Source organism: Crocuta crocuta, unplaced genomic scaffold (assembly GCF_008692635.1).
Source record: "Crocuta crocuta isolate KB4526 unplaced genomic scaffold, BGI_CrCroc_1.0 scaffold1079, whole genome shotgun sequence".
NCBI classification, from domain to species: domain Eukaryota; kingdom Metazoa; phylum Chordata; class Mammalia; order Carnivora; family Hyaenidae; genus Crocuta; species Crocuta crocuta.
Window position 1 is genome coordinate 778,608 of NW_027529995.1, and position 19,005 is coordinate 797,612.

The following is a 19,005-nucleotide window of genomic DNA, read 5'->3' on the forward strand; positions in this document are numbered from 1 at the left end:
CTGCCAAAGTCAGATGCTTAACCTACTGAGCTACCCGGGCGCCCCTCTACCTCCTTTTTAGTCTCTTTCATCCCCTTTTCACTTGTGTTTGGGGAGAAGGCAAGAAGAAAAGGAGCAGGATGGGTTCAGAGAGTGAGCTCCAAGTGAAGCCCAGACCCCTGACATGGCTCACCTACTTTGGGGCTGAGAGACCTGGGAAGGAGAGCTCTGACTCTGATGAGGGCCTGGGAGGCCTCCGTGAGGAGACAACAACCCGAGACAGGCTGAAGGAAATGTGTTCCAAACACAAGGTATAGCAGGTGCAAAGGCCCTGAGGCACAGAAGAATATGGCACTGCCGAAGAGGTCATTGTGGTTGGTTTGGAGTAGTTGAACAGGGAAGAGTGTGTGGTGGCCACAAGGAAGGTGGAGGAGAGGCCCTGGGCCCTTAGCCAAAAAGGGGCAGGAACAAGGAAGCTTCCACCCTGGCACTGCCTTATCACACTCACAGGTCTGAGCAAGTAGAGCCAGTAGGATGGTGCTGCTCCTGCATGCCTGTGGCCAGTTTTCAGAGCTGGTTCTAGAGTAAGTCTGGGAGGCTCGGCCTGGGAACTGACCACGGCCACCAGGTGTCATAGCCAGAGGTGCAACGGAAGGGAGTGAACTGGTACTTCAGAACACCAAACAAGGGCAGTCCCTGTGAGCCAGGGGCCTTCCAGCAGCTGCTTCTCCTCGTAGAGCACTGCCACTACTATCGCCTTTGCTGAAAGCCTCTCTCCTGTACAGCCCACGTGCAAATGGAGCAGGAAGACTGGAGCCATAACTTCCACAAAGCCCTGAGGGGCCACAGCACACCAGCGGGGCCCTCCTGTCAACCTCACCCCCCCCACCCGTTTGTCTGGTCCGCCACATGCAGCAGCCAAGAGACTCTGGCTCATAGGGGCTTCTGGGCACTGGCATGGCCGCAGCACTGGTCCTGTCTGGGCTGGCTTTGGCGAAGCTGCTCGACAGCGACAGCGAGTAACGTTTTGGAGGAAAGGGGAAAGACGGAAGGTAACCAGCCAGCCATTCTATGTGCATTTCTCAGATATTCGGCCAGTTCCTTCTGGAATGCTCCTGCACATGCAGGCCTTGCTCCAGGCCTCCCCGCAGCACTCTCCACTCCTGTCTGTCTCCAGCGCAGCCCTTCTATCCCAGGGCCCTCCAACCCCAGCCGGGACACTTCTCCATGTCCACTTTCTGCTCTGAGCAGAGCCCTAGCCCTCTTAGGTGGTTTCTATGGTCAGAATCCCCTCCTGGGCCTCCCTGGAACGTGGCCCAGAGGTGGACAGGGTGGCTGGGCCAGACAGCAAACATCCAGCCACAGGTCCCCTTGAGCACTCTGCCAGGCTGGGGGCACCGAGGCAAGAACTAAAATGGGCGGCAGTGTAGCAGGAAGCCAGGACACTGGACCACCCGTGTCTGAAGGGGGCCAGCAAGGTGAGCGGGTTAAGCAGCTGGGGTGGGGGGTGTTGCCCAAGCAGGTATGGGGCAGGGCTGCAACGGCGTGGGGAGAAAGTCAGGGAGAGAGCTATCGGGTCAGGGTCGGGAGAGAGCAGTGCTGGTGGTGAGCACCCCTGGGCGCCAGAGCAGTGGGCGCTGCGGGAAGGGCTGATGGGGTGCAGGAAGGCAATCACATGACTGGACCGTGCCCTTCTCAACCCCTCCGGCTGCCGAATCGGGCTGGGCAGCACGCTCACATCAGGGTTCTGTCTGATGAGTGTCCTCACCAGATCTAGGCAGGCTATGCCTGCCCCCGGGCCAACATGAGATGGGTGCCCTAGGCTCTAGGTGTTTCCCTCTTGGTGACTACTCTGCTCAGGCTCCACCTTCCGCCTCAACTTCCTGGGACTCCTGGGTCACCCTCCACCTCCATGCTGCTTCTGCCATGTCCCTTTCCTGTTCAGGAGCTCTGGGATAAAGGCCGAACTCCTTGGCACAGCATTCTTATGACACTCATGTTGCCTGTTCCTACTGCTCTGACCAAAGCCACCTACCAAAAGCCCCACTCCAGCCCTCTTTCCCCAGAAGTCCCCCTCGGCTCACCTCCACGCTTGGTGCCTGCCCTGCTCCTCTCCCAGGATGTCCTGGCCATAGCATAAGTGCAGACCCTTGGTCCCTAACTTCGTCCTGTGTGGTAAGAGCACAGGCTCCAGAGCTGTGCTGCCTGAGTTTGAATCTGAACTTGACTGCTGACTTACTGAGTGGCCTTGGACAAGTTATCTGACTCAAGGCTTTAGATTCCTCATCCATACACTGCATCTCTCGAGGCTCCATTGTAATACTATATCAATAGCTAATATTTATGTGGCCCTTGCTCTGGACATGGGGGTGCACTGTGGGCAACATGGCTCCCCACTTCACGGGGCCCATGGCTGAGCTCTGAGTGGAAGGGGTCTCGGGCACAGACGGGGCCTCATCAGGCAGCCTGTGGTCAGTCCTGGTAGGGTCTGAGCCATCAGGGCACGTGGTGGTCTGGCTGCTCCTTAAAGTTCTCTTCTGACGGAAAGTTCCTTTTAATCATTTCCAGGCTTGTGGTTGATTTGGCTCCTCTAGACGGTCTCCCACAGGGGCTGGGGCATCCCAACCCCTTCCCCCCTAGACAGAAGCCAGAGTACTGGTGGTAAGTGTCCGAGGTGTCCTGGGGCTAGGGAGAGGGCGCAGCTGCCCAGCCACACTGCTGGGGACCCTTGTGCCAGGCTTCGGGGAACATCCTGGCACTGGCTATCGGCTCAATGCCCATCTCGACTGTGCCGCACAGAATGTCTAACTTTCCTTTCGTTTCATTGCAAAGATGGAAAAATGTGGAATTAATCTCCCCTCTAGCATGGTTTTGACTTCACTCAGATTCTAAAGATCTAAAACAGATGCAATAAAAGGGGAATCTCTTTGCTGTGGGGTCTTGTGAGCTATCAAAACAAAGTGGGGCTGCTGGGCTCAGCGCCCGCACAGCTCTGCCTTGTCTCCTGCCAGCTCCAGCTTTGTCTGTTGGTGTATGTCAGTGTGTATGTGTGTATGTGTACACACGCAGGGCCCTGTCTTGCTGATGGTGCCCTGGCCAGCCAGTTGCCACATATCAGGGGTGAATGGGGGCTGGAAGGGCCAGCCTGGCTTCAGGGTGCTGCTGGTCTGAGCCCAGCGCTTCCCACCAGCCAAGGCTCTGCCTCTCCACCCCAGCCTCTGTCCAGCACCCAGTGGTCCGAGGCACAGGGGCCTTCAAGTCAAAGGTGCAAATGGCTGGCCCTCAACAGCCTGCTGACATCCATCATGCCGGCATCATGAGGACAGTGGTGTTTGTCTATTCTTGCTCACTGTGGTCTTCCTGCTTCTAGGCACAGCTCTTGGCACATAGTAGGTGCACACTAAGTGCTGGATGGACAAATGCCAGGCCCTGAGCTCCATGAAGATGCAGGAATTCAGGTACTGCACCAGCAAGCCCATGTTCCCAAGCCTAGGGGCAGCCTTACTCTGGAGATGAACCCACCTGGCTGGTGAGGGACACTCCCCTCAGCTTGGGCCGTGGACCTGGCAGGCTTGAGGGGACAGCAGGGGAGGAATTAGAGGGTAGGTAGGCCAGAGAGACCCCTTGTCAGCTGGGCCACAGCAGGATGTGGGGGTGTGCAAAATAGGATGGGAGTCCAGGAAGCAGTCCACTTCCTCTCCTTCCCACCTCGGACCTGATTTGATGAGGGCTAGCAGCTTCAAGGCCTGAACTTCAGAGAGGAAGAAATGGGAGATTCCCTCTCCTGCTGACGTCTGACATGCTAACTTGCCCAGGATCACACACAGCTGATACACAACAAAACATGTTTCTAGAGAAATTCCTCCCAATCTCTCTGGGCTCAGCAACTGTCTTTTTAACCAACCCCCTTCACCCAAACGTTTGCTAACAACACAAAATGAGCTTTTGTTCCTCGAGTCCACAGGTCCATGTTTCTGTTTCACATTATCTCAGGAATATAGGGTTTCTCTGACGTTTTTGCATCCCCCAGCCCCCACCTCTACCGAGGATTAGCTCTCTTCGGGAAGTACATGAAACACTATTTTCTATTGGTGAATTAGCCATGGGATTAAAGAATCTTGGCTAATTTACCTTCCTTGTGGCTTTAGAGCAACTCCTTTTAAATGAACACAGGCTTTTCCATATTACTGCTTACCCCCAAAAGAGAAGCTATAAAAAGTAGATCCACTCACCACTATCCATAAAACCGAATGCTCCTGGGACCCAGGGGGTGCTACCCACACCAGGACAAAAGTTCTGAGCTGTATACCCTGCCCAGACTGGCCTGAGTCCAAGCTCATCTCTTTGTCAGCCCTGGGCAGGCCACCAGGGAGGCAAGGGTCTACCAGGGACAGGCCCTAAGGTGCAGGAGGCCAGTCACTGCTCACCCAGCGCCTGTGCTGTACTCTGACTCCGGGGTGAGTCCAAGCAGGGCTGAGCATGGGCTGTGAACCTTGGCTTTGGCCACCTCCTGCATTCCATTTCTTCAGAGGTTGACTTTCCTAACAATCCATAATCCAAAGTGTTAGTTAATTTACCACAACTTAATAAAACACAATCATCCCAAGTCAGAGAGACTGTCAGGTAGCTTGCTGGAGGCCTCAGGACAGCCTGGCAAGTCAGGCTATAGCCCTGGCCAAACAGGACCACCCCAGGGAAGAAAGGCTCAGGGGCTCCCCCTGCCCTGCTAAGGAGCCAGCGATCCATGGAGGAAACCTAGCCTCTCATCTTGGATGGTTTGCTAAAGCCACCAGCCAGGCCCAGATCAGAAAGGGGGACATGAAACCGCTCTCCCAAAAGGCATGTCCCACTCAGTTTAAAGCTTCTTTCTGTTTTTTTCTCCTCCACCCAGGGAGAGGGCCCTCCACAAGGCGGGTGGAAGGAAGTGGCAGACCTGACTATAGTTTTCCCTGATGCTGCTCTAGTGGCGGGAGAGTGCCAAATGGCCACAAGGTCAGCTGCGACTTGGTTCATCACAGAGTCATGAAGGCCTACTTGGGACTGCCTTTTACAACCAGAATACTCACAGGCCCCTTCTTGTGGCCTGTACTTAACCCTTCCTTGGATGGCTGTGGGTCCACAGAGGAGAGAGAGCAAACCACCTGGGGGTCCATATCTTCCTTCCCTCCTCTAGAGTAATCCCAGAGTCAGTCTGAATGAGATGTCCCTGCATGAACCTTCTTATCCCACTCCTGCCCCCGTGCCCCTCCCCTGGCCCCAGGCCTGCCAGGGCCTCACAGGAGAAATCTCGGAAGACTGTGAACATTCCCAGGCCCTAGAGGTAACTGCAGCCATCCCAGGCCCATCTGGTGGGCGGGGGCCTTCCATCTTCAGCTTCTCTGCGGAGGGGTGCTTTTTACCACAACTACAGATGGCAGAGAAGATGGAGCTTGAGCCTGTCCTGTCTTTGCGGGCTGCTAGCCAGGGGAGCCTGTGGATGAATTGCCAAAAAAGAGCAACAGGGTTAGGAAAGGGCCAAGGCCCAGCCCCTCTGCAAGTGGCTAGAGTCAGACCCCAAGTATGCTTCTGACACAGACCAGAGAGTGTCCTGTCCCCAGGAAGCAGCTTCTTGACAGAAGAAAAACAAGTCTCGTGTCTCCAAACCCCAAGTGGCGGGAGTTCAGGCTGTTCTGAACTTGACTTTGGCCCAAGGGTAATTCTTGAATGTCTATACGGAGGAGGACAGCTAGACACCCACTGCACTATGCAGGCCAGGTGGCCAGATGTGCTGATGTGGGGAGTGGGCTCACTTCTGTAGAAACCACCACCCCATGCCACTGCCCATGTGAGTGTGTGCGAGTGATGAGGAGCTGCACACACCCTATAAACAGGGATCCTGACTGGGAGGCAGGGAGCGGCTGGGCAGGGTGCCTTTCACTCTATACCTTCCCAACAAGTTCAGTCTGGGCGCACCTGGGAGGGCTGGCCCCCAGCTAAAAAGGCAGAACTGCTTTAAAACCTGGAGTGAGTTTGCACGAACAGCTGGTCTGCCCAGGGAAGAGGAGCACTGAGGAGAGTCCCAGAGAGCGGTCAGGCAACTTGGCCCACGCCGAGGGCAGGCCCAGCGTTCCCGCCTTCCCTACCAGCATGAAACGAGGCACCTCACACAGGCGGCACATCAAATAGGGAACCCCCAGGACTGTGGGGTTTGGGGGGGGGGGATCAGGATGTCTCAAAACAAACAGGACATTCTATCCAATTCCCCAAAGCACACAGACAAAAGTCCTTAGCCTTGTTGAGTTAGGTCTGCGGAGCTACAACAACCTGGATATTTCACAAACTCAAATGTCAGGGACCCAGACTCCCTGCTTCCCACTGCACGCATGTTCTGGTCCCGGAGCCCAGCAGCCCCTGGTGAGTCACAGGAACCCAAACGTGACATCACAGCATCGCTGTGGCCAGCCTGAAGCACGGGTGCCATAAAAAAACATAGTTGGAGCAGGAATTTTCATGGCTTGGTATTTTTAAAAAGCAGCAAGATGTGAAACTGGAGTCGAAAATAACTCTGCTGTGGGCTTCTGAGGCAAAACCACCAAGCCGCTTGTTGGGCCAGGGCCCCTTGCTGCAGCCTCCCCAGCTCCTGGGCATGGTCCACGCCTCTGCGCCCCACCCCTTGCCCTTGAGGAAGACTGAGGGACTCTGCAACTCTCAGACACCACCCAAACCTCTGTCACTCAGGAGTCCGCAAAGGAAGCGAAGGGAGCCAACGCGGGAAGTGAGCTCATGCAGCAGGGCTAGTTGTGGAAAGCAGCCTCTCCCTGCTCACTGGTGAGTTTTCCAGCATCTGTGAAAGGGACCCCTAGGTCACCCGACACACCCCCACAAAAACATGAGGGGAAAGGTCAGGGCCTCTGTCTGGATACATGCTGAATGTCCATCACCAAGCAGACAGGCCTGGCAGCCACAGGGCCCACCCTGGAGTCCTTCCTCCAGGGAAGGGAGATATAAAGGCGACTCATGAAAAGAAGGCCCTGAGGGAAGTCCTGGCCCCATGTGAGATGCTGACCCATGGGACAGGTGGATGGGCAGTGCCTAAAGGCTCCCCTGTATAGAGTAAGCCTAAGGCTCACTCAGATTCACACAGATGGAAACAGGCAAAGTTGGGCCAGAGCAGCTGGGGCCTCTGACTCCTGGTCTTGGCCTAGTGCCTGGGTTCAAGGCTCCCATCTAATGGGCCCCATGAACCATCCCTGATTTTCACCAGCCCCTGGGCACCCCAGTTCCCTGTCACCTCTTGGGCTCCCCTTCCTGGACCTGGGGAGAGATCTCTTCTTTTTCTCCCTCTTGTCCTAGCGCCTACCAGGATCACTAGAGTCTCACTGGCAGCTCAAGAGCATTCCTGGGACTCAAGTCCAACAGGTGCAGAGGCCTGTGGAATGTCCACTCCTGGCACTCCTGTGTCACCTGGCCGCCCTGGTGCTTTCCCACATTCTCCTGGGAGTACATCGACTTCGTGCTGTGCTTCATGAAATGGCTGGTGCCGGCCTAGCTAACCAGGAGCTTCACAACAGTGCTCAGAGGACACGAGCTGGCTTGACTGTCCCCTTTATAAGGGAGGAAACTAAGGCTCTGCGGAGCAATGTCACCTGCCTCAAGTCACCCAGGTGATGAATGGTGGGGTTGGTCCTCAAATTCAGGAGGGCAGGTATGTCCAGGCTGATGGGCAGGTGGCTCACTCTGCTCCCGAGCTGGTAGGGGTGTATAAGGTCAGAGAGACCCCGGCTGTTCAGAATATGGCATCCAGCTGGGATCAGGGTCCCCAGGAGGGGATTCCTCAGTGAAGGAATCCACAAAGCCCCCAAAAGCAACTTCACAGGAATAAAGAGGGGTGTCTCCTCTATAAAGAAGGGCCATGGCAAGGGGTGTACTCTCTGGCCAGGGACCAAAGGGTTGCCCAGCTCTGTGATCACAAAGCAAGAACGTCTGGCCTTAACTTCCAGGAAGATCAAGTTTGGCTTACAGAGGGACTCCTTGATGAAGCCATCCCTGACTACACCAAAACTGTCTAGCAGGGGAAGGTGGGGAGCCCCGCCCGGCCTACAGCGGGTTGAGCTCGGGATCACCCAGCATCCCGGAGAAGCCCCAGGCTGAGTGACCCCTGGGGCCTGGCCCAGGCATAAGCAGTTACTCTCACCCGATCCGCACCTGGCGTGATACTGGCTGCTAGGCACCAGGTGGGAGGATGACATGAGGGCCATGAGGACCAGCCCTTAGAAAGCTGCAGGTCTCAGATAGACAGCAGGGGAGGAAGATGACAATGAGGACGTGATCTCCACACTCTGTAGACCTCCCATCTAAAACACACCATAGGAAGACCTGCCAGACCAGGCCAGTCCAGAGAGCATACCACTCCGGAGATGGACAAAGACCTGTGGACCCTTGCAACATGTTCCAAAGTTACCGCCCCAAATGGGTACATTTTTGAAAAGACAATGTATGTACTTTATAGAAAAGGTGTTCCTAAAGAAATAAAATGGTAAAGGGCCACCTGGGTGGCTCAGTCAGTTAAGCTTCTGAATTCAGCTCAGGTGATGATCTCACAGTTCATGGGTTCGAGCCCAGAGAGTCAGGCTCTCTGCAGTCGGTGCAGAGGCCACTTCAGATCCTGTCTCCCTCTCTTTCTGCCCCTCCCCAGCTTGTGCATGCAATCTCTCTCTCTCTCAAAAATAAATATTTTTTAAAAGGTAAAACAAAACAAAACAAAAAACAGTACAACCCCAAACTGGGAGTCAAAGGGCTGTATTTTGGATGCTGCACATGCCCTATGGACAGTTTGCTTTCCTTGGGATGACAGGCCTTTTGGCCTGGGAGAGAAGCCACCCAGCTCACTCACTGGCCTCAGACACAGAAAGGGCTCAAGGATTAAAGGGAACTCGCCACCCCCACTGTGAGGCTGAGGAATGGCTCTCCTGGGCAGGGAGGTAGTAGGAAATTGGGAGAGCTATTTCTGGTGCCACTGTGATCCCCCCGCAACCCCTGCCAGGCCTTGAATAATGTAAAGGGGCAGCATATGGCACTGCTCAAAGAGCCTCACTCAAGCTGATGCATCTAATCCTCACAAGAGGCCCACGAAGTGGGTACTATTATCATTCTGTGTTCCAGACTTGGAAACTGAGGCACAGAGGTTAAATACCTTGCCCAAGGTTACTGAGATCTGCACCCAAACAAGCTGAGTCACATCTTTCCATGGGCACACTCAGCTGCCCAACCTCTGGGCCCTGGGGTCCTGGGCCTTTACACTGGTGTCAACGGGCTACGAAATCCCAGAGAGGGGGACTCATCCCTGGGCCACACCAGCCTACTTAGCAGGAGGCCAGGCTCCGAGGACAGGGGGCTTCCGTAACAGGGCGTCCTGCTCATGTCACCCAGGGGCTGGAGGCTCTGTGACTCACTAGGCAAACATCCCCAGTCACTGCAGCCCCCACAGTACTTCCCTGGAGGATGTTCTGTAGGATGGAGGACCAAAGGACCCGGAAGGCAGTCTGCCTCTCAGAAGCCTCTTTGAAGTAGACTTCCTTGTGGGGGAGAGGAGGGGCAGCGAAGGGATGAGGTAGAGGAGAACAGCATGATTCAGCCGACTCTGAAGTAGGAGCCGGGATTGGGGTGGTTGACGGCACCTCTCCAGAGCAGAGAGGCACATCGGGATGGTGAGGAGCACTCATTGAGGAGGCAGCACGTGAGGCCAATACCCACAGACCAAGGAGGCTCAGAGCCTGCTGAGTGACCTGCATAGGTAGCTATATACAGCGGGGTTACCTGGCTCTAGGCCTCAGGAGAGCCTCCAGAGAGGGGACTGCCCACGGCCAGGCTAGTCAGAAGAGGAGGGAACTCCCAGCGCCACTGGGGACAGCTCTGGCTGTGGCTAGGATACCTCAGCTAGAGCCCCAAATCCAGGAGAGGAGGTAGGCCTGGAAAAACCAGTGCCCAAGCTCAAAGATAGCATCAAATTAGCACAAATGCACCTCTTACTGCTTTGAATATGGGCTGAGGCCTCAACTAGGGGCTTTATCTGTGGAACCCAAGTTTCCTCAGGATGTGTCAAGTCCTTCAGGAACATGTCTCACTTGGTGGCATTCAGGAATGCACACTGTTTGGCAAAGCAGGTGACTGGCTGATGGGCCTGGCATCTGGTTGGGGTGGAGTGCTGTTTGGATCTGCCATGGGGCTGGACAGTGCGAGGTAGGACAAGGGTGCCCCAGAGCCATCCAGACCGTGGGCCAGCGGCCCAGCCACAAGAGAGACTTCATTATTCTCCGTGATACCAGTTTCTTACAAAGTTATGATCACACGCTGAACTGCTAACACATAACAGAACCTCCCATGTGCACTCCTGAAATTCAGCGATGGGAAATGCTTTCAGTGCTACACTCCAATGAAGTGATCCAATGAAGCTATTTTTAACCATCTTCTCAGACTTAATTTCCAATTTTATCCTATAAAGTTCTAATGGATTCCACCTCCCCTGATCTCTCACTTGACAAGGCTGTGAAGAACATGAGGCGGGCCTGGCAGTTTCTGACGCATCTGAGGTGGGGGATGTGCACACTGCTCATACCTCTCTCCTAGCACGTGCCTTCTCCTTAAGGGTGAACAGGCTTTCCAAAATGTCTGTATGATGTGCCCACAGTCCCCCAGCTCCCAGCCACTGATGTCTGACCTTTCCCTTCAAATGTCCTTCCTTCACTGGGCCCAAGGTGTGCAGCACCAGCCGGGATGCTGGGACACACCGTGGACCATGTGACATGATGGAGAAGAGCTTTTCTTACTTGGCCCCAGATCCAGAGGGAGGGAAAGGACACCACGCCACTTCAGCTCCATTCCCGTCAGAGACTCAAGTGTCCTTTGCTTCTTTCCACAGCCCTACTCTACCCGTGAGCTGGCACAGGAGAAGGTGGTCTGGACCCACAGCCCAGGTGGAGAAGGGGTCTGAGGATCCTGCCTTGGCCTCCCCACCACCACCACCTATATGCCCCAAGTCAGCCAAGCTGGGCCTTTTGCCCACTTCCTGGATATGCCCGTGGCCCCCTCCAGTCCTGCAGGCAGGCTGCTCCCTCTGCCAGGGCCGCTCTTACGCCCACGGTGCTGGCTGCCACCTCTTGCCCAGGCATTTTGCTCTCATGGAAACTGCTGCACTATAATTCTGTATTAGGACGTATGCTCCAGAGGCTGGGGCCCACGTCCATCTTGATGGCAGTGGTCAGCACCACAATATAATGCTCGATATAATTTATTATAATGCTCAGTAATATTTATTGAGCATCTACCTAGAGCCAAGCATGAGCAAAACACTACCCACAGATTCATCTCCTTTAATCCCAACCACAAACGTGGGACATGGAATTCATGGCCACTGCACATCACAGAGGAGCACGCCAAGGCTTGGAGAGCTGAAGGGATTTCGCCAAGGTTGCTCAGAGGATAAGGAGCAGTGCCAGCTCGAACCCAGAGCCTGGGCTCCGAGACGCCTTGACTCACGCTTACGGTTCCCTGGCACGTCCCCGGGTGCCCACCTGGCGATGGACAGTGTTTCTTTCAGAGCTCTGTTGCAGCCCTGGCCAGCCCCAGGAGGGTACACCCTGGCAGGATCCAGCATGGCTGATTTTAGGGTCCAGTGGCCTGGCCGGGGTTTGGATTGTTCTGAGATCCAGGATCTCAGGGCAGGCACTGCACTTTATTAATTTGGCCTGGAAAGTAGGTCTATTATGATTATGTTTTTTAAAAATCCAGCATTTGCTGGCCAACTTCAAATGGTCCAAATGCCAGGCCAAGTGCAGATGGGGGGATGCACGCGCGTCACGGCCTACCTGGGTGAGGACGTCCAGCTGGCCCACGATGTGCTCCAGCGTGCTGGTCAGCGTCTGGGGCATGCTGGTGGGCTCTTGGGGCTGGCTCTGCACCGACTCCTGACTCCTGCCTCTGCCTGGAGGGACAGGAAAATCCACTTCTGGCTAAAGACAACGAAAAGAAAGGGAGCCCTTCAGTCCTCATTTAGTGCTTAAAGAAACACAGAGAAAGGAGCCCCTCCGAAGAAGTAAGTAAAAAACCACCAGTAAACTAGAGAAAATGAGTTCCAAATACTGGTGAGAAACACAGTGAGGTTGTACTCCCACATCCGGGCCCCACGCCCCCTTCCAGGACTTCCTTTCTGAGCAGAGGCTGAGTGAGGACCGCAATCAGAGCATTTGGCAGTGAGGGCTAGAGGGGTCTGGAACCGACATGTGGTGGGCCAGTGAGCGCCCTCCGCTGGCTCCTGGGGGCCATCAGGGAGGCCAGGCCAGCTGCTGGTTCTTTGCACCGCCCACACTCTCCAGCAGGCATCTCAGAGTCCAGAGACCCCAAAGTCCAGCCTGGCTCTGAAGCCACCCCTCTTCCTGGTCAGCTCAATGCCAATTTCCCACCCCCCATGCGGGGAGAGCCTCACACTGGGGGGATGTTCCAATCCGCCCTAGTGCACATCCCCTGGGAAAATAGGCATGCTGTGTGAACATCCTGGCCAGATGGCTGGTGGGAGTCGGAATCCACAGGACAGGCACCCTGGGCTCTTTAGACGGGGTTCCTTCCGAGAATGTGAGGAATCAGTGTTTCTGTGTAAGATCCTTCTGCTCCCAAACGCAGAAGCCGTCCTAACCTCTGCAACCACTGAGCATAGTGATTTCCTATGGGGAACTCATCTCAGTCCCCCATGAGTCCCCCCAAATTCAGGCACCAGTCTACACATGGATGAATGCTTCTCCTAGCCTAGGAAGCGCTGCACACGTGTTCAGCAGGGTGGGATTTCCAAGGACACAGTCAGCAGATGCTCCAGTTTGGTTTTGGAGATTCTAATTCCTTTGCGGACACAAAGTACTTGGTGAGGCTCACACTTTTGGCCTGGTCCAAAAGCACCAGTAACCCATAAATGCAGCCATACTTAGGGCTCAGGGCTTTAAACCATGACCTCACTAACAGCACTAAAAGACATCCCAAATGTCACCACCTCACTCCCTGACTTTGCTAGTCCTCCAGGGCTCTCCGCTGCCTTTGGTAGAAAATTCAAGACCCTTGACAAGGCACCTCGCCTATCTCCTTTCACAGTTCCCCTTCTGCTTCTGCACCCTCTCGCCCAACTTCCAAGGTCTTCCCTATTGGGAAGGCCCCTCATCCACCCTTACTTTCCCATGCCCCCAGCATCCTGTCCTCTACTCACTTTGCAACCCTGAACTCCTTTTTTTTTAAATCTTTTTTTTTTAATATTTAGTTTTTTTTTTTAATAGTTTATTGTCAAATTAGTTTCCACATAACACTCAGTGCTCATCCCCACAAGTGTCCTCCTCCATGCCCATCCCTCCCTCCCCCCACATCCATCAGTCCTCAGTTTTTGTCAGCATTCAAGAGTCTCTCATGGTTTGCTTCTCTCCCTTTCCCCCACCATTTCCGCCCTTCTTCTCCCCCTTGTTCCTCCGTCAAGTTCCTCCTAATCCTCCTATACGTGCAAACATATGATATTTGTCCTTCTCTGCCTGACTTATTTCGCTCAGCATAACACCCTCAAGGTCCATCCATGTTGCTACACATGGCCAGATTTCATTGTTTCTCATTGCCATGTAGTATTCCATGGTATAGATAAACCACATCTTCTTGATCCATTCATCTGTTGATGGACACTTAGGCTCTTTCGAGAGAGAGAGATACAGAGTGTGAGCAGGGGAAGGTCAGAGAGAGAGGGAGACACAGAATTTGAAGCAGGCTCCAGGCTCTGAGCTGTCAGCACAGAGCCTGACATGGGGCTTGAACCCATGAACTGTGAGATCATGGCCTGAGCCAAGGTCGGCCGCTTAACCCCCAGGCACCCCTGCAACCCTGAACTCCTGATCAGAAGCTCCCCTGTGCTCCCACACCCTTGTGCCCCACCCCAGCCACTGCATCTCAAGGGCCAGGACACATGAGGGGGATGAACCAATGCCGGCCTGCCCACAGGGCCCGCTGGCTGCCCATCCAGGCGTCTGTGTCCCTCTTTCTCCTGCCCACACTCATCACCCCTCTCCCTTCTGAATCTAGGACATTACTGAGTTCAGAGTTTGTCAACTACCCAGATCCCACAGAGAGAAGGTTACTCCACCCGGCACCCCTCCAACCCCCAATGCTATGGCCAGTGGAGTAGTATACTGGTTATGACTGGGCTCACCTAGGATGCCTACACACCGGCCTAATGTCTGGCCCCAAAAAGACTGCCTGCATACCTGCCACCAGCACTAGCTTCCATTTCTGAGTCTGCTTATCTCTTGGATGAACCCACAGTGGCTGAGCCCTAAAGAGATGACCTGCTCTGGACACGCTCACCTGAGTGGGCATCAGAGTCCTTGAAAAGTATCACCCCAGGAGAGGATTCCCACCCAGCCAAGGGGGGCAGTTTAGCATGTGGACCCTACTGCATATCTTCCTTTGTTAGGAAAGTGTTCCAATCTCAGAAATAACAAACTCTCTAGTGCATGTCCATTTGAACCTGGGAAAATACAGGCTTTGGAGGTAACAGAGAACTTGAATGTGAGACACTCTTGAAAAAAGGAACAGTGCCATGGGCGTAAGCCCACTGTGGGCATGTCTGCTGCAGTGCCACAGTCATTATGTAAGACCCTAGTCCACCAGCGCTGGGGCTCCAGGCCTCTAGGAATCAATGCCCTTCACCAGTGAAAGTCCTGACAGTTATAGGTTTGTTTTTTTTGTTGTTTGTTTTTTTCTTCTTTTTTGTAAGGCGAGTGCTTGACTTCAGCTTGATCGCTCAGGCATCCACTTCAAAGAGGCATCCGCTGGAAGAGTGCTATCTTGAATAAACACACTGGCAGCACACGACTAGATAGAGAGCCAGGCCACCTCCCACCACAGAGGCTCCTTTGTCTTAGAGATCTTGGTAGATTTTGATAACTGACCATTGGGCCACTTGTTTTTTCTTAAATTCCCACTCTTAAGTTTCAAATACCAATAGTAAGCCCTTAAAACTCCCAGACCATACTCTCAACCCCAATAAAAGTAGAACCCCAGGTCTATGCACACCCATCCTCTCTACCCTCCACCCTCCACCACGCCATATGGCCTCACGTGTGCTATTCCTAGGTCCTGTAAGTAATAAACCTTTATTTTTTCAAAGTTTTCCTGATGGTTACTGCTGATGGGCGTCTTGTTTCATATAAGAACTACACGGGGCGGTTCAACCACAGCACTAGTTATTGACAGACGGGCATACAATTTAGATCCTAACACCTATCCAGAAGTCCATCCCAAAAGGAAACATTTCAGAAGGTTCGACCAGTCTCTTCCTCATGGCAGCAGCCCCCAGACCTAGGTGGGGCTGACATCAAGCTCCTCCACTCACCCGCAAGGTGGCCCTGGGCAAGAAGCTCAGCCTCTCTGGGCCTCCACTTCCTCATCCGCGAGATGGGGGTGATGATTGGGCCTGCCCCTCAAAGGGCTGGGCTGTGAAAGGCACTTATCTGAAATCACCAGCGGGCCTTTCTTGACAAGTGGCCACAGCCCTGTGCCCACTACTTCCAAAGGACCCCCACCTTTCGGACATGCACGCTCTTCCTTTGGACAGTGAGTTCCCTGTGGCTCCCTCAGGAAAGGCCACGAGGAGGAGGGTGGGAGCCAAGCCCTCTGTCCCGACAGCCAGCATCCTTGAGGAGTGGTCAGACGGGCGCTGCCTGCTGCCTGGGAAGGACGGAATGGAAATTCTGAGTGTTTCTGAAAAACGGCCCAGAAACTGACAGTGCTGAGCCGAGTCTCTGGATGCCCAGTGATGAGGGGGCGTGGGGGGAGGAGGGGTGAGCACCACTGACTCGCAACAGGAACCCTCCTTCTGAGCCCAAACTGAGCCAGCTCCCAAGGTGCACTGAGGACAGCAGCCGTGGGCCAAGCCAGGGACGCTTGGGAGGAAAGGGAAGCAGGAGCCACCATAAGTTTTCCCACCTACTCCAAGCTTTCACAGGCTGCGTCCATTTTACAATCAAGGAGACTGAGGCTCAGAAAGAAAGTGACTGTTGGAAGATTCCCAGCCTCAAGCCTCACTCACGAGGTCCAGGATCCTGCTCACCCCAGGCTACTCCTCTGGCCACACTATTTGGTCCTTGTCCACCAGGACATAGCCCTTTTCTACTTCCTTGTCTGCTTTTGAGAACAGACACTTAACACACCACTAGGCCAACGTATAAAGATGGCGGTCACTGCTGTCTACCTGTTACCTACCATGTGTCACTTCACTTAATCCTTACAGGGGCCCTTCACAGCAGGTATTATTAACCTTACTTTTCTTTTTCTTAAGTTTATTTATTTATTTTTGAGAGTAGGGGAGAGTGGGGAGAGAGAAAATCCCTAGCAGGCTCCAAGCTGGCAGCATGGAGCCCAATGCGGGGCTCAAACCCACAAACCGTGAGATCATGACCTAAACCGAAATCAAGAGTTGGACGCTTAACTGACTGAGCCACCCAGGTGCCCCTTGACCTTATTTTTCAGATGGGGAAGCAGGTTCAGGGAAGTTCAAATCTTGCTCAAAGTCACCCAGGAAACGACAGAGCTGGGATCAGAACCCAAAGTACAGGCAGTTCCCTGACAGGCAGCTTCTGACAGGTGACAGAGCCTGCAGTTTTGCTTCCACGGGCCCAGATTCTCTTACATCCTGTGTTCAACACTTTTTACATCATTCCCCCACCCGCCTGCCCTGGAATGCCTGCCCGGCACAGAGCAGGCTCTCCATACACACTGGACGCCTCAAAGGGCCAAGCCCACCATGGTGACATTCCTGTGTAATGAAACTTTCCCAAGGCAAAGGGCCAGCAGCCCCACCTGACACAGCATCACAGCCACTCACCTGCACTCCAGCACCCTGGAGATGTGGCATTTCCCGGAGCATGGCAAACACGCAATAAGCAAGAGATAAGATGACGAACAAGAGTGGGAAGGGACACACGTGCCAGGGCCGTGAGTAATGACAGTGACGAAATAACTGCAGCAACATCGAAGGAGGAAAATCCTATCAGTGCTTTGCCCATTCAACATCGAAGGGTCCCGGGGCCCTGCCTGGTGGTTCGCAGGTACAGCACGCATAAGTAAAGTCACATCAGACCACACGTACATACCTGCAGAGCTACACCAAGATGTCATCTTTCACTTTTGCCAAATATAAACACCTTATTATTTATTATTATTTTTTATTTTAGAGAGAGAGGGAGAGACTGTGCCAGTGGGGGAGAGGGGCAAAGGTGGGGGGGGGAGAGACAGAGAGAGAGAGAGAGAGACAGAGACAGAGAATCTTAAGCAGTTTTCACACTCAGTGAGGAGCCTGACACAGGGATTGATCCCACAACCCTAGGATCATAACTTGAGCCAAAATCAAGTCAGCCACTCAACTGACTGAGCCACCCGGGCACCCCAAATATAAACATCTAAACAACAAAAGAAAAAAAAGTGGGGTGTTTGGGTGGCTTAGTAGGTTAAGCATCCAACTCTTAACATCAACTCAGGTCATGATCTCATGGTTTGGTTCGTGGGATCGAGCCTCGCATTGGGCTCTATGCGGACAGTGCTGGAGCCTGCTAGGGATTCTCTTTTCTCTCCCTCTCTCTGTTCCTCCCCCGCTTCTACTCTCTCTCTCAAAATAAATACATGAACATTAAAAGGTGGGGGGGCACCTAAGTGGAGTGACCCACTTGGTTAAGCGTCCAACTCTTGATTTCAGCTCAGCTCATAATCTCGAGGTTTGTGAAATAGAGCCGTGCGCTGGGCTCTGCACAGACAGCATGGAGCCTGCTTGAGATTCTCTCTCTTTCCTTCTCTTTCTGCTCCTCCCCTAATTGCATGCTCTCTCTCTCTCAAAAATAAAAACATTAAAAAATATTTTTTAAAAAAGGTGAAAACTCAGGATAGACAAATCTATTTAACTCTGTGGAAATATCACTTGGGGTCTGTAGGTGTCCCCTCTCACTCCACCCTGGTGTGGGATCCTGGGCTCTCACAGTGGGTTGTCTCAGTTTCTTCTGCTGCCAGCCTATCACATGCCACCAGGAACTCACACTTCAAGATGCAGATACGGATAAGGAGCCTCTGTCTAGGATGTAGAATCTTGGGTAAAACATTAACTGCATCCTTACAAGAAAAAGGCCAACAATCTAAAAGAATCATAACTTTGTTAAATCAGAGAACTGAAGTCAGAAAGCAAATAGCTAGCCTGAAATCTAAGGAAAAGTGGACTCATCTAAGGAAAACAGGAAGTGAACATCAGCTCACCTCTGGCAAAGCATGGGAGGAAGGGACACTGGGTGCTAGACATGTGGGAGGAAGAACGGAGTTAAGCAACAAACTGCTAGAGGTGAATGTAGAGAGGGTGAGAGTGAAGAACCCCTGGGAGCCACAGACACAAGGGGAGTTTGCACCCACTCACAAGTTTTTCACAGACTTCCACTGGGAATTCATGAAAAAGATTGGGGACAGGGTAGGAGATGGGAGAAAACCATCCTTGAGGGTACAGACCCAGAGGAAGGCAGTTGACACAGAAAAGGCACAAAACCCTAACAGGACCCTTCTCCCCTATAGAACAAAACCCACAAGCTATTAGGAGAAGAGCAAAGACAGATAAAACCCCTCTGCCCTTGGTGGGGAGAGGCAAGAAAACCACCCTGAGCCAAGATCATTCAGGCTTCCTATGGCTGAGGGAAGAGATGGATTGCTAAGAATGCCCTACTTCTGAGACCCAGGGATTCAGAACCTGCCTAAGACTAAAGCTGGGGCCAGGATAACAGAGAAGACCTGCAACAAAGCCAGCCAGCACCAACAACCTTGCCACCAGCAGCCTGTTGCCAGGGGAGGTGTAAGAGCATGGAAATAGAGGGGCGCCTGGGTGGCTTAGTCGGTTAAGCGTCCGACTTTCGCTTAGGTCATGATCTCGCGGTTCGTGGGTTCGGGCCCCGCGTCGGGCTCTGTGCTGACTGCCAGCTCAGAGCCTGGAGCCTGTTTCAGTCT

General features: G+C 53.6%; 1 protein-coding gene across 4 annotated transcripts in view; it reads right to left on the minus strand.

Moving 5' to 3' along the window:
- POC1A (POC1 centriolar protein A) overlaps window positions 1-19,005 on the minus strand; it is a 71,969-nt gene that overhangs the window by 6,647 nt on the left and 46,317 nt on the right. For 3 of the 4 annotated variants that reach the window (XM_077763407.1, XM_077763409.1, XM_077763410.1), the window contains exon 10: window positions 11,823-11,966. In XM_077763407.1, the coding sequence (XP_077619533.1) occupies window positions 11,823-11,966 (144 nt within the window). Of the gene's footprint in view, window positions 1-11,392; window positions 11,529-11,822; window positions 11,967-19,005 lie in introns of those variants that run through there. The other variant, XM_077763408.1, reaches the window with a different exon arrangement.